The sequence below is a fragment of the Carassius gibelio genome, chromosome A22, assembly GCF_023724105.1.
Source record: "Carassius gibelio isolate Cgi1373 ecotype wild population from Czech Republic chromosome A22, carGib1.2-hapl.c, whole genome shotgun sequence".
NCBI classification, from domain to species: Eukaryota; Metazoa; Chordata; class Actinopteri; order Cypriniformes; family Cyprinidae; genus Carassius; species Carassius gibelio.
Genome location: NC_068392.1, coordinates 6,010,183 through 6,029,139, shown reverse-complemented (window position 1 = coordinate 6,029,139; position 18,957 = coordinate 6,010,183). Strand labels below are relative to the sequence as shown.

The 18,957-nt window shown below is 32.6% G+C and overlaps 1 protein-coding gene across 1 annotated transcript in view; it reads left to right on the top strand.

The window, feature by feature from the left end:
- LOC127943254 (insulin receptor) overlaps window positions 1–18,957 on the top strand; it is an 81,473-nt gene that overhangs the window by 20,405 nt on the left and 42,111 nt on the right. Inside the window, exon 2 of the mRNA XM_052539579.1 lies at window positions 3,376–3,924. Within this exon, the coding sequence (XP_052395539.1) occupies window positions 3,376–3,924 (549 nt within the window). The remainder of the gene's footprint in view (window positions 1–3,375; window positions 3,925–18,957) is intronic.

The following is an 18,957-nucleotide window of genomic DNA, read 5'->3' as shown; positions in this document are numbered from 1 at the left end:
TTAAGATGTGTTTTGTTCAATCGGATCACAAGTCTGAAGATATCCTGTAAATAGTGAAAGAAAATTCCTTCCTTGATATTTGTGTTTTGAAAATGTTTTTGATTGATGTCTCAACTTCTATTCAGTTTCCTACGTAAAACTTTCTACATTTTCAAAATACCTACTTTGGTTAAAATGAACATCCCTAGTTGCAAAGGGGTGGAAAATTTATGGTAAATTTCATGAAACTTTCCAACATTTTCGATTGTCTTGTGCGAGACGCAAATGCGTCATGCTAATTTTCTTCTGTAGTTGAACATTATCAACTAGCGCGAAAATTGCGTTTGGGATGTACATCGCACGTTCGCAATAATCGTGTCGCCTGGCACGAATTCGCATCTATTCGCATCTTTGCATTGACTTTGTATATAAACTATCTGCGCGATTAATCTAAGTGTTTTTGGAGTCAACACACAGTTACAATTCAGCGAAGAGCTTAGTCACACTTCCAGTTGTATCAGAAAATCACGGAAAAAAGATTACGCAATATTTTAAATTTACAAGGTTGATGCGAAAAACATCCCCTGAGTAATCTAGTGTGATAACGTGATGCAAATATTCTCTTCACTTTTGGCATGCACACACCAGTAGAGTTTTGCACCAGAAGTGGTAAACGGGCTGAAGTGCCTTTTTGTCTGGCAAACGCTCCATGTTGCTGCATGCTGGGATGTGTTGCTATGGAGAGATGTTGCCATTTTATGGTGTTTGCTCAATTATCTTTAGGGACCTGATGTAACCGTTTCTCGTGTGTGTGTGGTAATATTAGAGTTTGGCTAAGAAACTCGTGTCAGGATCTTGTAGGGTGAGGGGTCTTCAGTTTGTCCCGATGTCCAAATGTTGCTTTTCTGACCTTTACAAGATCAATGATCTGTGTGTCAGTCCGAAACGCAGTCAGTTTTATCTAGTGTCTATGTGAGTCCCTTATTTTAGGGAAATCAGGTTTGCACAGTTGTTAAATTGCTAATCTCTTGGAACCTGTAAAGAACATCATATTCAGACCATATTAAGCTTTTTTTTTTTAGTTTGAAAGAAATTAAAGATAATTTTTAGAATTGTTTATATTAGATTTTTTTAACAGTTCTTATTCTCATTACTGCAGTGCAAAAAAAAAAATTTAATTATAATTTTTTTATGCAAAATGTAATTTATTATTATTAATCTTATATCTTTATTGGGATAATTGTACTACTTAAACTTTCTAAAAATAAATAAAAAAGTTTGGGTTATTTGTTAATGCAAAACCAATATTTAATTTTTTTTATATATATATTTTATATAATGGTAATTTTAACTTAAAGAGAATGAAGAATTAAAAAAGTCATATTTAGTCAAATTTATATTTAGTAATATATAAATATATTTTTATGCAAAATGTGATTTTCTTCAGTTTTTTTGTTTTGTTTTGTTTTTGCAGTGTAATATCCATCCAAATTTATCCAAAAAGTCTGCGTTTTGTATTTGAAGGAAGCACCTGAATCTCAATTCGCTAGTTTTGTTATGAATTTGTCATAAATGCATCCTCAACAGAAACTTGGTGGTTTTATTTGGGTTTTATATATAAAGGCCGTCATAACACGATAAGTTGTGGTAAAACTGCCATTTAAGGCTGCGATGTGAAAAGCATTAGCTCTGATAACTGCCGTCTGCAGAAACAAAGAGGAAAAACCGAGTCCCAAAGACTTCGACACCTGCTCACACCACAAATCACACGCCGTCTTTGTCTCCGCGAGAAACACAATTGACAGCAAAGCCCTTTGTTTTCCAGCGTTGTCCTTTGACTTGAAATTTGGTCGTCATCTCTAAATTGCACGTTCCACCGTTCTTTATAATGATTTAGTCTGGTAATGTCTTGAAATGGGTGTTTCTGTTCACGTCAGCGTTTCAAATGAATAGGCCGCGGTGAATATTTCGTAATGATTTCCAGCGTGAAAAAGGCCTGAGAGATTTCTTTTGATGGTGAATCAATGGCGCAGCTCTGAAAGGATTTCTTGATGTTATCCATTAGCAGATGCTCTCTTGTTGCGAAGCGCTTTGCTAATGAATCCTCTCGGCCTCGTCTCAGCATGTGCAGGTTTGGATTATGAATGAACTAAGAAAAGCAGCATTATTCAGTGTTGATAATCTTTCATGCTCCTGTTAGGACGGCCTTCACGTGCACTGTCACAGTCATGAAATTGCGGCGGGAGGTCAGCTGTCGTATAAATAATTGTGGGTTTTACAATTCACTGTATTTTTTGTTCATATCAAGTGCAGCTGAATACATATTTGTCTCAGTATCTCAAAGGCTTTTTTGTAATAATGAATACCAGAAATGTAATTAACAAATATTGCTAAGGGGGAAATAAGAGTTTTGTTTAGAATTTATATATTATTATATATTATTGTTTTTGATGTTGTAATTTTTGTACTAGTGTGTTTTTTCATCAAAATGTAGTAATTTATTATTATAAATGTATATGTTTTATTAGAATTTTTATTATTATCAGTAGCATAACAGACAGTGGCAGTAAGACATTTTGGATATTCCAGATTTTTTTCTCTTTCATTCATTCATTCATTCATTCATTCATTCATTCATTCATTCATTCATATTTATCGTTTAGTGATACTATTGACATCCCTACCATAGTTTTTGTCCAAAGTAAATTTTTGCTACATTTTAAGGGCCCTATGAAGTCAGTTTTATTTTTTCTAAAATTCTAATTTGCTTTTTAAAATATTTTAATTTAAATTTTAAGTTGCTCATTTATTATTATTTTTTTTTAAATTGACGGTTAAATTTTAGCACTCAAAAAGCATTTTAAATTCATGAAATTCATGCAATTTAACAAATTATTTGAAATGTATATATTTAGAAATTAAATTTTATTCTATTTTTTCCATTTGAATTGTTCAGGATTCTGTTTTAATAGTTTAATACAATTGTAATATTTAATAAACGTGTCTGATCATTTGAATTAAAAAAATATGAACTTTTTTAATAAAAAATTTATAATAAAAGAATCCTAAGAATTTATTTTTTCAGAATCTCTAGTGTCGGTTTGAACTTTCCTGGATTTATAGTTTAATACACGTTTACAGTGACAATTAAATGAAAGCGTACAACATTAACAATTTAATTTTAAAAGCAATTGTAAAGGGATAGTTCACCCAAAAACGTCCTAATCCTGCTGAACACAAAAGAAGCTATTTTGAAAAACGCTGCTAATTAAACAGTTGACATTAGCCAATGACTTCCTAAGTATGTTTTCCTAAACTATTTTTAAAATGTAAGCCTAATCCAATGAATTATGTATGAACTACTAATAATTTATTTTCATCTGTCTATCATTGCAGTTTGCCCCAGCATAGATATCCGCAACAATGCGAGCCACCTGCGCGTTCTGGAGAACTGCACGGTGATCGAGGGCCACCTGAAGATCCTGCTCATGTTCAAAACCAGACTGGAAGACTTCCAGGGCTTGAGCTTCCCGAAGCTGGTCGTGATCACCGACTACCTGCTCCTCTTCCGCGTCTACGGACTGGAAAGTCTGGGCGACCTCTTCCCGAACCTCACTGTCATCCGTGGCAACAACCTCTTCTTCAACTACGCCCTGGTCATGTTCGAAATGATCCAGCTGAAGGAGATCGGGCTCCACAGCCTGACCAACATCACGCGAGGAACGGTGCGCATCGAGAAGAACCCCAACCTCTGCTATTTGTTCACTCTCGACTGGTCCAAGATCTCCGACTCGGTGGAGGACAACTACATTGTGTCAAACAAGGACGAGCGGGAGTGCGGAGACATTTGTCCGGGTACCATCACGGGAACGATAACCTGCAAGCAGACCACCATCAACGGGAATTTCGGCGAGCGTTGCTGGAACCAGAACCATTGCCAAAGAAGTAAGTTACTGTTATTCTTCATTCAGTGTTGCTAATATAACAGTTATTGTCCATTTTTATTTACTTGGAAAATTAGGTGTTGGCGTAAAGTCTTTTTTTTTTGTTTAGTTTTTTCGGCTTGCTTTGGAATCAAGAACGTTTTTGATTAAATGGAACCAAAAGTATATTACGGGCTCTTGAAAATGATTTCCAGTTAACAAAATGATGTAAATTTGTCACTTGTGAACTGATGTTGAAATACGTTGCATACGTTGTGAATTTTAGGGATGCACGATATATCGGCCAATATATCGGTATCGGACGATAAATGTTACATTTTTCTGTTATCGGTATCGGGCTGATAAGAAAATTTGGCCGATATCTTAAAGGCAATATATAATACATTATTTCCTTTAGAAACACTTGATTTGAGATGACTTGTTTGCATTATTTATACATTATTTTATTTATTTGTAAGACTTTTTATGATGAAATTTGGTAATGGAAGAGTAAAACTATTTTTAAAATGTACACTGTTCAAAGTAGGCTGCTCATGTTGAAGTATCTGGGATGTGGCTTTTAATGAAAATAACCTTTTTGTTATCAGGCTCTCAAAAAGTATTTATCGGCCAACATATTGGTTATCGGCCTTCAAATAACAAATTTTTTTGTTATCGGTTATCATATTGGATGCATATGCATTTACTTATTTTGTATTTTGAATATCCATGATATATTTGCATCATGATTTATACATTTAAACAGATTTATACATTTAAGCGACATTGTGAATAGTTTTTTTTAGGGGCCATTAAGCTCTCTAAATACCAGTTTCTAGTAGGGCTGCACGATGTGTCGTTTAAGCATAGATATCGCAATGTACAAATCCACGATAGTCACATCACAGGCTGTCGTAGTTGAGAGAGAGAGAGAGAGCGAGAGCGAGAAAGAGCGCGAGAGAGACTGAGAGCTCGCTTGAAAGAGAGCGCGAAAGAGAGAGAGAGCACGCGCGAGAGAAGACTGAGAGCGCGAAAGAGAGAGCACGAGATAGACTGAGAGCTCGAGTGAGAGAGAGAGAGCACGTGAAAGAGAGAGAGAGAGAGAGAGAGCGTGCGCGCACGAGAGAGACTGAGAGAGCGCACGCGAGAGGGAGAGCGCAAGAGAGAGACTGAGAGCTCGCGTGAAAGCGAGAGAGAGTGAGAGAGAGAGCGTGCACACGAGAGAGAGAGAGAGCGAGCGAGCGAGCCCCGGCGGCACGCTCACCGTCTTCAAACAACACGAGCGCTGTCTTGCTCTCTCTCCCTCGTGCATATTAATTGGTTAGATTTCATATCGCAATATATATTGCAGAAAAATAAAATATCGCAATGTCATTTTTTCCCAATATCGTGCAGCCCTAGTTTCTAGCAATTCTTAATTGTTTTGAGACTAAATATTTTTGTAGCATCTAGCTAATCATAGATTTGAGTAAGAAAAATGCTGTTGAAAACAAAAGAAGATATTTCAGTTTCAGAGCAGATATATATTGTATGAAAACAAGTCATTCATTGATGGACTGGAGTGGTGTGGATTACTTGTGATGTTTTTATCAGCTGTTTGGACTCATTCTGACGGCACCCATTCACTGCAAAGGATCCACTGATGAGCAAGTGATGTAATGCTCAAATTTTCCAAATGTTTTCCGATGAAGAAAAAACTCCTCTACATTCATTTTTGGGTGATCTATTCCTTTAAGACTGACCAACAGATTAGCTAGTGACCATTTGGTGTTGCAAGTATGTGATTTGTACGTCCCTTATGAGTGAAATCACAACTGCATTGGTGTGAATGAGGTCAGGTTCTGCAATAAGAACAGCAGCGTCCGCCCAAATAAAGGTCCACGTTGGTAAGCATGCACACACTTTTTGTCATGTGAGAAGTGAAAGTTTAGTCGGCTGTAATGTCAAAGCGATACTCCATTTCTGGAGTATGATGCAATGCTGCTGTATCTGGGCAGGCGCTGGGGTGAGCGAGTGTATAACCCTACAGCAAAACTCCAGATCCCGAAAGAAACAGGCGCTCCCCGTCATGCCAGATCAACACAACCTGTGCCTGTTTGCTTGTTTAGCCTGTCGTTCATGTTTTCTCGCTCCTCCAAGGAATTCTGTTTCTCCACAGATAATAATGGGAAACGGTTTGTGTTCCAGACTTTGTTTCACACTTAATTCCAGAAGGAACTTTACTAAATAGATGTGATTTTCCATTTGTTTTATATTTCAAGCCGACATGAAAGCAAAATGATCCCTGATTTAAAATCTGGCATGATTACATTCTCCTGATAACAATTACTCAAGATACCATGATCATGAAATAACAACAACAATTATAATAATAATAATTAGTACTATTTTAGTATTACAGTAATAATGCTGCGGACCATATTTATATATTTTTTATTTTGATTTGTAATATATGAAATTATTATAATATTTAATAATAAATTACACAAATATTATTATTATTATTTGAATAATATCATTACAGAATATAATGCATTTATTCTTATTCTTCCATGTATTTATTTATTTAAATGTTTTTATTATTTTTAGCAGAAGTATTTTTTTTTACTTTTCTGTAATTGTGTAATTTATAATATTCATAATTCTATTGTCATTCTACCTTGATTTATTTATTTATTTATTTATTATTTTATTTAATAATAATGATGATTATTACAGGGACTGATAATATTGTGGACTATATTTAAATGTTTATTAGTAAAAAGTATTTTTAAAAAGATTTGTTTTTCTTTTTAATTCTTGTAATTCTTGTAATGTATTTGTATAATTTATTCATAATATTTATATATTGTTTTAACTTGTGATTGATGTTCATTTCTTAGTTTTTTATTTATTAATTATTAATCTATTATTATTAATTATTAAAAGGATTAATAAAATAGTGGACTATATTGAAATGTTTTTATTAGTAGTAGTATATTATTTAAAAAAATGATTTATTCTGTGCAATTTAAAATATTACTAAAATTAATATTGTATTTTTTTTATTAATGTAATTCTACCTTGTGATTTATTTATTTATTTTTTATTTGTTAGTTTTTGTTATCTAATAAAGTCAGCAGTCAGAACGGTCTATTAGGTAATGCTAACATATAGCAAAATATAATTTTTTTTTTGCAAACTCATTAACTTGATTCTGGTACCATTTAATCAATTCTTAAAAGATCACATCAAGGAAATTTTCAAATTCAGTTTTTCGTTGCCACTTAATTACATAAAACGGTTAGTCTTGAATTGTCAGTGAAAATGTGCAGCAAATGAATGAATGTGATGAAAGCGCAAGTCCTTGATTCATTCATGAAGGCAGTAAAGTGTTTTGTGTGTAAGCAGGCGTTCAGTGTCAGGAAGTTGAGCCGCTGGATGCAGACGTGAGCTTGAGTGCGAAGATAAAATCTCCAGGTGCTTCAGTAAGCGGCGCTTTCCATTCGTAGCCAGACCAAAACACTCAGCATGCTTCACGTATAAAGCAAATGTTTAGTGTTTGCTTCATTTGTTGCCCAGGGAACGTTTATTTCCTTTGAACAAAATAAAACGGTCATTTATTTGAATGCGTTTAGATAAATATCTTGGTCCTCGTGTAGCAACAGCATTAAAATCGGTCCTTTTTTCCTCCATAAAACCGTCATGAGAGCAGACAGTGGAAGCATGAGGCGCTGTGTCCGACAGAAGACCGTACACACAGGAGATGTGCTTCACAGATAAGTCATATCTTCTCCTCTGGCACAGCGTGTTCTGTTATTGTGAGCATTGGTCTGTTGTGCCGACAGCGACTCTTGTAGAGTTGGGCCGCTTTCAGGTCAAAGTTCAGCGTTCGCGGGTTTGCTCTTTTATGTCATCATAGCCCTTCAGTTGTCCTCTGATGACGTCCGAGCGTTGAGGACCTGAGGGGGGAGTATGTCTGGATAAATCGCTTTGAATTCTCCTGACAACAATCACTTGTTTTGGTTTGCTAGCAAACCGTGCAATTTTAGTAAAGACCATGTGAACTTACATTTGCTGCTTAAATGTGCTTTGATGATGTGATTTATTGGGATTGAAACAATCTTAGACGATGATTAATAGAAGCAATTAATATTTCATCAGTCTTAATTTGGTTCCGGAGTTGTGGACAATGTTGTTATTATTATTATTATTATTATTATTATTATTATTATTATTATTATTATTATTATTATTATTATACTATTAACAATAACAAAAACTTAAGTAATTTAAACTATACGTTAACAGAATATTTAATATTTATTTATGTGTTTATTTGTTTTTAATATTAGCTGTATATTTTGTTACACAATAATTTATTGTAAAATAATGATGATTATGATGATGAATACTATAACTATTAATGTAATATTATTATGTTGCTATTAATTTAACATAGTATTATTATTAGTAGTAGTAGTAGTAGTAGTTTTGCATTATATATATAATAATAATAATATAATAATATATTCAAAAAGTAATACCAATATAAATTATTATTATTATACTTTTTGTTAATATTGTATTTTATTTATTAAACACTTTTAAGCATATTATCTGTAATATATAAAATAATTTTTTTTATAAATCATTGTTACATAATAATAACTGATTATTTTAATTATTATTTTAGTAGTGGTGTTAACATTGTATTTTATATAGTAAATAATTCTTACATTTTAAATGAAGCGTTATATCAACTAATAATTGTAATAAAATATTTTAAATAATTATTATATTTTATATCACATATAAACAATGCTATAACAGTTATTCTTATTGTTTTATTATTTAATATAACGTTTAAGTATATTAACTACAATGTATAGTGTAGTAGTACTAATAGTGTTAATATAAGTTGATTAATTCTTAACTTTTAAATACCACGTTATGTAATATATAAAACAATATTAGTAATAAGAATAATTGATGTAATATATAAAAATATAACCGTATAAATTATTATTTTTTTTTACATTAATGAATATTATGATTATTATTATTATAGCATAATTGATATTTTTTGGAGGTAAGACAAGCACTGGTGTGTTCCTGAGCGTTAGCTGTGTTTTGGTTTCTTAGAAAAGGAGGAGGAAAAAATCTAGCTGGAAAAACAGAAGGAAAATGTGGCGCAGACGTCCACTCATAAATCTCCGCTACGCTCCCCCCGGAAAAGATAACAGGGTTTAGTGAGTTTAAGGAAGCTGATGTTCTTGTTTTCATCGTCCACGTAAAATGATTTCCAAAGGATCCATTTGAATTCATAACTGTTGTGCCGAAGTGTTGTGTGATGCCAGATGCTTTTCTGAGTAAAGTGTGCTTTTCCTAAGCGTCTAAGAGCAGGTCATTCACTTTCCATCTCAGCGTAAAGAGGCCCTTAGCATGACAGATACGGATTATCTTTCTCCCACTTTACTGCTCTTTCCCCACTGTATCCAACACTCATTTCACATTGGAATAGCTGGGGATCATCTTCACAACTTGAGTAAGCGATTACTTTTTTATAGAGCTTCTCAGAATTTCGACAAAATAATCACCAGGACCCTCTTCTGACAGAAAGGGAGGCGATGTGGCTGTTGATTTTCTTTAACGGATAAACTCGATGGTTGCTGTCAGTCATAGAGCCTTCTATCAAGACTTTTTTTTTTTTTTTGTCGATTTTTGAGGATAAACGTATGGGATTGTGCTGAAAGGAGCGTAAACGGTGGCAAAACGGAGCTGAAAGTACCACAATACCTTACTGGTATTGTCAAATTAGCGAATGGACGAGGTGGAGAATTTGACAATTTTTTTCAAGTGATAAATGCAACAATTGTTTGTTTTCCAATTAAATGGACAATTTGGAAAGCGTATGGTAGCAGCTATTGTTGTCAATGACACATTTGTGTTTTTTTTTGTTTTGTATTACAATGCAGTACAATGATGTTTTACTCGAATGCGTCAAAACTTTACAAAAGTTAAATAGTGAACGTTGAAATATTACTATTTCTATCCAATAACTTTATTTCCAACGAGTTTCAGTGTGGTAAAAATTCTTAACCGGAGCTGAAAGTACTGCGAATTTTTAGAATTTTTACAATTGCGAAAACATTCTAATTCCGTTTTCCAATTCAATTTAAACACTTTTCAAATCTACTCACATTTAATCATTCTTTTATTAATATGCCCTTGGTCTTAAGGCCCATTCACAAGAAAGTTTCAATTCAATTCAAATTTATTTGTATAGCGCTTTTTACGATACAAATCGTTACAAAGAAACTTTTACAGAAAATACCGTTTTCTACAATATTTAGTAGTAGCTTATAAGTGGTGACTGTGAGTTTGTGCACGTATGACAGGATTTTTCAGAGAAATAAAAAATAAAAAAGATAACTATCTGTAACTATTAAAAAAAGATAACTATTCATAACGATAACTATGTTAAGATCCACACCAATTTGTGAATATGATGAACGTTATGTTTATTGTGCAGTCTTGTCGTCTTAAAAAATATTCGTAATTATCATCTTTCCTTCTCTCTGAAATAACTTTCCTTTCAGATGACATCATCAGGCCCTCATTTTTTAGCCCCGCCCCCAATTGCATATTATATAGGCCTAGCATTCACAATGAGTGACATCAAGTGCCACCTTGTGCCCTTTTTGTCATTGCATTGCATTGTCATTTTTCTTGAATATTGTTTATATCAAAATAAGCAGACTGTTTACATTTTCAGTCCTTATTTAAATCATTTGTGTTTGAACACTCTCAAGTGTTTGTGATCGTTTGTGTATGTGTAGAGGAAGTGGATGTGTTAACTGTATGTTGGTAGGTTTTGCAGTGTGTGTATGCGTGTGCCTGCAGGTAAAGAGTGTATGTTGTGTCCGGACAGGAAGTGTGAGGCCCTCCGGCAGCTAACAGCCATTGAAGCAACGAACTGCTGCATGAGGCATAAATGCATTCTGCATTTCCATATGCAAAGGTTGAAAGCTAACTCGTGTCACGCATCAAATGCAAGTATAAAAAAAGTGATACATTTATTAAATAATACTAAATATGTATGATCATAATTTACAATGTAAATAATAGTAAATGTGTGTGTGTATATATATATATATATATATATATATATATATATATATATATATATATATATATATATATACACACACACACACACATACATATATATAAATAATTTATGTGTGTGTGTATTTCATAAATATTTTTTAAAAATATATTCTTCTTTAAAAAGTTTAACACCATTCTATTTTATTAAACCAACCTATTAAAATGACCAACTTAACTCTCAAGCATTAAATGTTAGTAAAAAAATGCAATATTAATTTAATATTAATATTTAAAAAAATGGAAAATGTGTTGTGTGTGTGTGTGTGTGTGTGTGTGTGTTTATATATAAACATAGTATTTTTATCTAGAACATGTTTGCCAAATTACATTTGTTAATTAATATAATTAATTTTGAATAATAAATATTGAGTAAATCTAATAGAAAATGTAATGTATTGTGATTTGGTTCAAAAAGCATCAAATGCAAGTACAAAAATGTTCTATTTATTAAATTGACAGACAGAAAATTAAATATAGCTACATTTTTAAACAATGTATATTTATGTATAACTTGTATTGCAAAAAATGCATTATATATATATGTGTGTGTGTGTGTGCGTGTATGTTTATATGTGTCCTTACAAAAATATTTATCAATGAAAATTATAGAAAAATCATAGAAAAACATAGAATCATAACGTGATGACAAAAGAGTCCTGAAAACTATTTTAAGGGAAGGTGCTAAACAATTGCAATGTGAAAGTGGCAACAAAATGATATTGATTCAGCGTATGATGATATTAGCAAAGCAATACAAAAAAAAAAAAAAATATATATATATATATATATATATATATATATATATATATATATATATATATATAAATATATATATAAATTGTCTACCATCATTGCATTACAACAATAATATAAATAAAATAAGTCTAAATATTTATAGGTTTATATTTTCATGTATACCTTTTTTTCTGTATTAATGTTTTGATTGGAGTCAAACCGGTGGTTTGTGTTTGGATTAGGAAGCGCAGACTGTGTTGGATTAGCTGTTTCGGAAGAATCACATTAGCAGCCGCACTTCCTCTGTAATTGTGAACGCACACGCGTGTGTGTGTGTGTGTGTGTGTGTGTGTGTGTGTGTGTGTGTGAGAGCAACTGCAGTCAACTACCGACTACGCCAGCTTCCATTCATCAGCTGAACAGGAAGCCCAGAGGGAGATGGAGGAGCTCGTGTCCTCTCTGTTATCAATGGCAGCGTTTCTACGCTCCACATTTACACGCCGCTCTCTCAACCAGTCCTCTTTCTCGTCTAGCGCACGCACGTTCCTGCTTTTTCATGCCCTTCGGAGAAAGTTAAGGAAGAGCCGCGGGGTCCGTTTCAGAAACTAGAACCTCTGAGACGCATGTAAACATGGGAAATAACCAGGGGAAAGTATTTGCATGGGGCTAGTGTCAGAGATGCAAATTTTTTTTTACAATTAAATAAGCATATGCTAATGCCTTTTGATAATCCAGATCAGTTCGTTATGCGTACCACCCAAGGCTGCATTTATTTAATCAAAAATACTGTAAAAAAAACAAAACAGTAATATTGTGAGTTTATTTGAAATAAAACAAAATTTTTAATTATTATTCTATATTATCCTAACATATTATCTTTTATTATAACTGATATTTGTCTTAAAATTAGAGATGTCACTTTTGATCAATTTAATGCATCCTTGCGCAATAGAAGTATTAATTTCTTTAAAAATAACTTGTTTACTTGTTTGTTTTGCATAATAAATTAGCACAGTTTTAATGCAACATTTTGTTTTATTATTTTACTATGCTCTTCTTTCATAAAATATATTTCTTTTATTTTTATTTGTTTTAGTAATACCAAAGGTTGTTTAATATCTAAGAACTATTATATTTCTAGCACTATTTTTGTCCTTTTGCATACTACTCATGAAACACTTTTATAACATTTATAACATTTATATAACAGTGATTTATAATTTTAAAAAATGTTAATTGGAAAAAATATATCTATAAAAAATTTGTTTGTGAATTTATATTTAAAATTATATTTTTGTCAATTTTTAAAATTATTTTTATTGTAATTTTTATTTAGGAAATATATTAAAAACATCAAATACAAATTACATATAATTTATTATATATATTTATATTTAAATGTATATTTAGCCCTTTTATGTCAATAATGTTTAAAAATAGCAATAACATTGAATTGTTTTTGTATTAATCAATTTTGCACATTAACTAAATAGATTTATAACAGTTTTGATGCAATATTATTGCCATATTGCACAGTTTTTTTTCCTCTCTCAGCCCCTCGAGCACACAAAACTGTTTCTCCAGAAGTGTTGAGCGTTTACTTTCAGACGTTGGATTAGTTTTATTAATAACTGAGGAGGGTCGAGGGCTCATGGCTGCTCCTGTTTTCTGAGTGTGTGTCTGAAGGCATGTGTGTTCGTTCACATGAGGAGAAACCATTCCAAGACCCAAATCCACCCTGACAATGAATTCTGCATCCTTCTGAAGTTTACAGTAAATTCTTGGAATTGTTTCCTGTCTTTGTGGGCGGCTCTCGCTTCCGCAGCTATCTGAGTCTCAGGGAAATCGTGGAAATGACATGGATTCAAGTCTGCCTCGGTGAGATAGTTATTAGGTACAGTACATAACGGTAATTAGATGGTCTACTCCGTATTTCATCCAACATGGGACAGTTCTCGTTCACAAATTTGATTATATTTTGGCTAATTAGACCAATTTCAGCTACCAAAACTTGTACATTGCTCTCCAGTCTGGATATTTTACCATTATAAAGCCCTTTCCAAATAATTATTCACAATTTTGTCTGATTTTAATCTGGCTTGACACACTTTCCAGATATTTCTGACCTTTCTGGGCCTTTTTTGGTTGATTTCTTGTTCAAAACTATTATTTTTATTGGTAATTTTTTTTATATATATATATAAAATGTGTATTATATATATACTTAAAATATAAAAAAATTTGGAATTTTATTTAAAAAAATCTCTCTAAATGTGTGTATGTGTGTATATATATATATATATATATATATATATATATATATATATATATAATTTTATTTATTTAAAAATATGCAATATTTTTATAGTATTTTGGTAAATAATATGTACTTATAACTTTAGAGTAAAAATATATGTGCATATCATTAATAATATATATATTTGTTGCTAATATGTAATTATTTTTTGTATGTTAAATATTGTATAAAATAAGAATGCATTTTATTTCAGCTATTATGTTTTAATTATTGCCATTGGCGCCAGCCATTATAAAGCCCAAATAGGCTCAACGGCTTTCCAAAAATAATAATTGAAATAAAAGAAAAAGTGTTATAATGAGTGTAGTGGGGCGTTTGTAATTGTTAATGAGCTCCAGCATGTGTGAACCAGAGAGCAAAATAAGTAGCTTGAAGCGCCCCGAAGGGAAGAGTTTAATGAATGGAGGAGAAGAGGAGGCATTGCCTAAATTGTTTGTGAGCAAAACACACTCTTCCCTCCTTGCAGGTAAAGAGAGGATTGTTTTCAACCCTTGGAAGTGCCGCATAACAGCCTTTGATCTTTTAGAAAGCATCTGCCTCCATCAGTTTTTGGTGGACCAACCAAATGTGGTCTCCAAGTCTAGCGGGGCGTCTTGTTTGCTTGACAAACTGCCCTTTCAATGTTGGATCACTCCCGAACCGTTTAACTGAGTCAGCCGCTCTTCTTTGAAACGAATGACTCAATCAGTTACCAATTGTGTTTATGTCATGGCCAAAGTTTGATCGACGCTCCAACACAAAAGCAAAAGCATCAAACCATTTATAGAGGTCATGTGATCCGTCATAACTTACCTATTGAGATCATTTACAAGGGTGTTTCCGTATTTGCCGTGGCTCTTGGGTTACCGGCGGTTGTTGTGCCACATGAAGCAACGTGTTTGTACTCGATGCCAGAAACATGTTGACACAGATGTTACCGCGACTATATTGCTTGTCCGTTCGTAATTAGGGAATGGTAAATGAATGCAACATGTTGCTGTCAGAGATTCAACTCTAGGTTGTTTTTTCCAGGCTGTCGTTGTTGTTTTTGTCTTTCCACTTTGCTGTACATCTGGACGCCTGGTGCCTCTATCATAAAACCCCACAGCTGGATAGTGACGAATGGAAGAACCGTGAGTACGCTCGTCCCCCCCAATGTTGGGCCACGGTCGGTGGGTAGTTTTTGATCACGGGCCTTTTAATCAAAGCGTGAGGCTTCCCCGAGAGTACGAACCAGCTGTGGGTGCTCCCACACTGAGAACTGACTCGGCTCAGAAGGTTTCGGGTCAAAGGATCTGAGCTAAGCCCTCGCCGCAAACTTTCCAGTATTCTGCTCCTCAAAACATGGCAAACTCTTGTGATTTCTAGCTGTATTCATGGCTGTGTCTGCACCATTTGGGTGATTCCTAAAAAACAGGGTTTAGCATTTAGAACACCGGCCTCGTCAAGAACTTAGGGCGAATCATATTTGGACGACCTCGTAAGTTTAAGGAGTTTGTTTGCTGTGTTCACATTTTAAACCGGATTGCTTACAAACCACTTTGAGAAGTCAAACTCTTGAGCTTTATTCTGTTTGGATTTCACCTAAAATTGTGTTTACGAACAACGTAATAAGTGGACCCAGCCCACCTCTGGCTTTAATAAAGAGACCGTTCAATAAATTCAATAAATCAGAAATAAAAATCATTACATTTATTTACCGGTATTCAAGCAATATTTTAATAGCATTTTGATTAATAAAATGTATAAACTTCAGATAATGTCAAAAACAATTATATACGTTAATGATTTTTTTTGTAAAAGTTGCACCTAATTGCTTGTGAGAAGCATCAAGACACCTTTCAGAAGTCAAACTCTTAATTTGTAGCTTTGTTCTCTTCGGGTAACACCTAAAATGTTGTGTTTACAAGGAAAACGTATCCAAATTGTGGCCAGAAACAGAAACATGTTAAAAAGTATTAATTTAAATGTCACCTGTTTTGACTAAAGCCTTTGTCCATCTAAAACCATTTGTTCGACTCTTCATGGTGGAAATTTTGGTGCATCATTGGTTCTTTTTGTTCATAAAATGGTTTTGTTGGCCCCTATTGACTTTTACTATACAGTCAAAAGCTGTTAAAAATTGTATTTTTTGGGTGAACTGTCTGTTTAGGTTCAGAGGGGACTGAGTTAGTTTCGAGCGTTAACCTAAAAGCCTAAATTCCTGCGTTCTGAGACTCGTCTGGGACTCGTCGGACTCTCATATCAGAATGTTTACTCTATTTGGTCATCACCCAAACGGCGGCTAGTTTTATGGCTCCCTCACTCCATTTAAGAGCGCGCCGGCTCATTTAAACAGTAATTCTGGAGCCAGCCGGACCCCAACACCTGCTTTGGAGAGTCACCTTGCAGCGAGTCTGGGGGAATTCCCTCCTAAATCAGCCAAGTTTGGGAAGGGAAAGCAAAGCAAAGCTCTGGATTCTGTCACCGCGCCATACTCCACTCTGGACTGTGAGTCAGACCCCAAAAAAACACGCTCCTCTGATCCAATTTAAGCCTCCTGATGCTTGCCAGTTCACAGTTGTTCAAAGAAAACATGTAAACATCCCAATGGCTAGCGCTATAGGCGGGATGAGCGCAGAGGTGCCCACCAGGGCTCTGTTATGGGACCACAAATATTTTTAGATCTGTTGAAACAGGGGCCATGTGGTTCACAGCAGAGTATTTTTGGGTTATCATATCTCTTGTGCTATGATTACCACTGGCGCGTGTAGCATCTGCTGCAAGGATTCCCTTTACTTTGGTGTTAATGAAGTTTATGTAAATGAGACAACACATTTTGTACACCATGTGTGATTAGCGGTTGTTAATTTGCGCAGGTCTTTACAGAAGTATGTTGATTTGACGAGGTTTCATTCTCTCAATGTAATTCTCGAATAATGTGTTCGTGTATCTCTTCAGCCTTTGTATTATTAACACACATATCCTCATATATAGAAGAGTTTACTAAACTAGTGTCCAAGTTCCTTTTTTCCTTCTGTTTATGCTGTGATCTTATGACTGAACTATTTTAAGGATGGGATTGCCTGCTAATATGGATAGATAACATGAAATTATCTGTAGTTTTAGATTATTTTACTGTGCCTCTCTCACTTTTCAGAGGTTTTACCATCAAAACTTTTAGTGTAACTTAAGCTCACTCAGTTGTAGCTATTATTAATAATTATTACAAGTTTTAACTTTAAAAAAAGTCAATTCATTCATTAGTTTGTTTAATGTTACTGATTTAAAAAGCATGCTGTTCTTTGTCTGTTAGATATTTTCATTGTAGTAATAATTTTTATTATTATTACTGTATTATTATTATTATTATTATTATTATTAATGTTGTTGTTGCTGGTTTAGTGGTAAAACTTTCCCAGCAAAATGTAATATTTATTTAGTTAGTTTGTTTATTCATTTTATAAATATTTGTATTAGAATAATAACAATTACTATTATTATTATTTTCATTATTTTTCTGATTATTATTAAACTTTACATAGAAAGTTTTTACCATAAAGATGTGAATGAATCAATACATTAATATTAAATATTATATATAAACAATAAATAATTGTATTTATTAATAATATTAATAATAAAGTTCAACTGAATTAATACATTTTAATGTAATTGTATGTATGTATATAAAGTAAAGAATAAATTAGGTCAATATTTTATGGCAATTATAGCTTATATAACTTCAAAAGTTAAGTATTATATATAACTGGTGCATAAATAATTATAAATACAAATATTACTACAGAAATATAATTGCTTAAATTATACAGCAATTATATATTTAATACTTCTAGCAAATGATTTAATTTTGAAAGTATTTTATTCAAATAATAAATTATACTTGGTGTAAAATTATTAAAATATTGCAACAAAAATAAAAGATTAAAAAAATATATATGTACATTTATATAACTTAGAATAGTTGTAAAAAATAATAAATTATACTTTGTCTATAAAATATTTAAAGGAAAAAATATGACAGCTAAAATTATACAGCAGTTATATACTTAATATATGTAATATTAACTAAAATAATTTTATTCTGAAATGTGTAGATGAAAGTGAATAATAAATTATGCTTATTAGTGTATCAAAGTAATTAAAATATTACAAGATAAATTGTTAGCCCATATTAAATAGCAGTTATAAAATTAGTATCGTTTTTATAACTTGTATTTTATTCTGAACATAATAGATCAGTTTGTTATAGAAAAAATGGTTATGTTTAGTGTATAAAAATAAAATGCAAAATGCAAAATATAAAAAATTATTATAATTGTTTTTTTTTTCAAATAGATGAAATGTACCAATGAATTATGCATAACAGTGTTTAGATATAAAAATTAATACAGCTCATTTTCATTATATGGCAATAAACTTGTATAACTTCATGTATTTTAAACAGTGTAGATTAAATTATATATATATATATATTGAAGGAGTGGATGCCGAGTTGCCATATCCTTCATACTGATATTATATTATATTATTACATGATTTCTTGTTTGACTATTAATCAACTTATAGCAAGAGTGAAATGTGTTACCTTATGTCAGCTGTATTTCTTTTCCTCAAGATTAATGTCCACATATTATGTGTGTGTATCCAATCGTAATGATAAGACACTTGCCAGTGCTAGAAAGCCTTGAATTTTAGATAAGTTCTCTGTGTATGTGTGTTAGTATCTGTCTGTACAGGGAGAAGCTCAGACAGTCCCAGGACAAACGATCAACTGCCAGTGTCCAGCGTATCAGATCTACGTCTTTGGAGAGTTTTATCTAGGTTTTGGAACCAATCAGAATTTTGTTGACTCATGTATTGACGCAATTA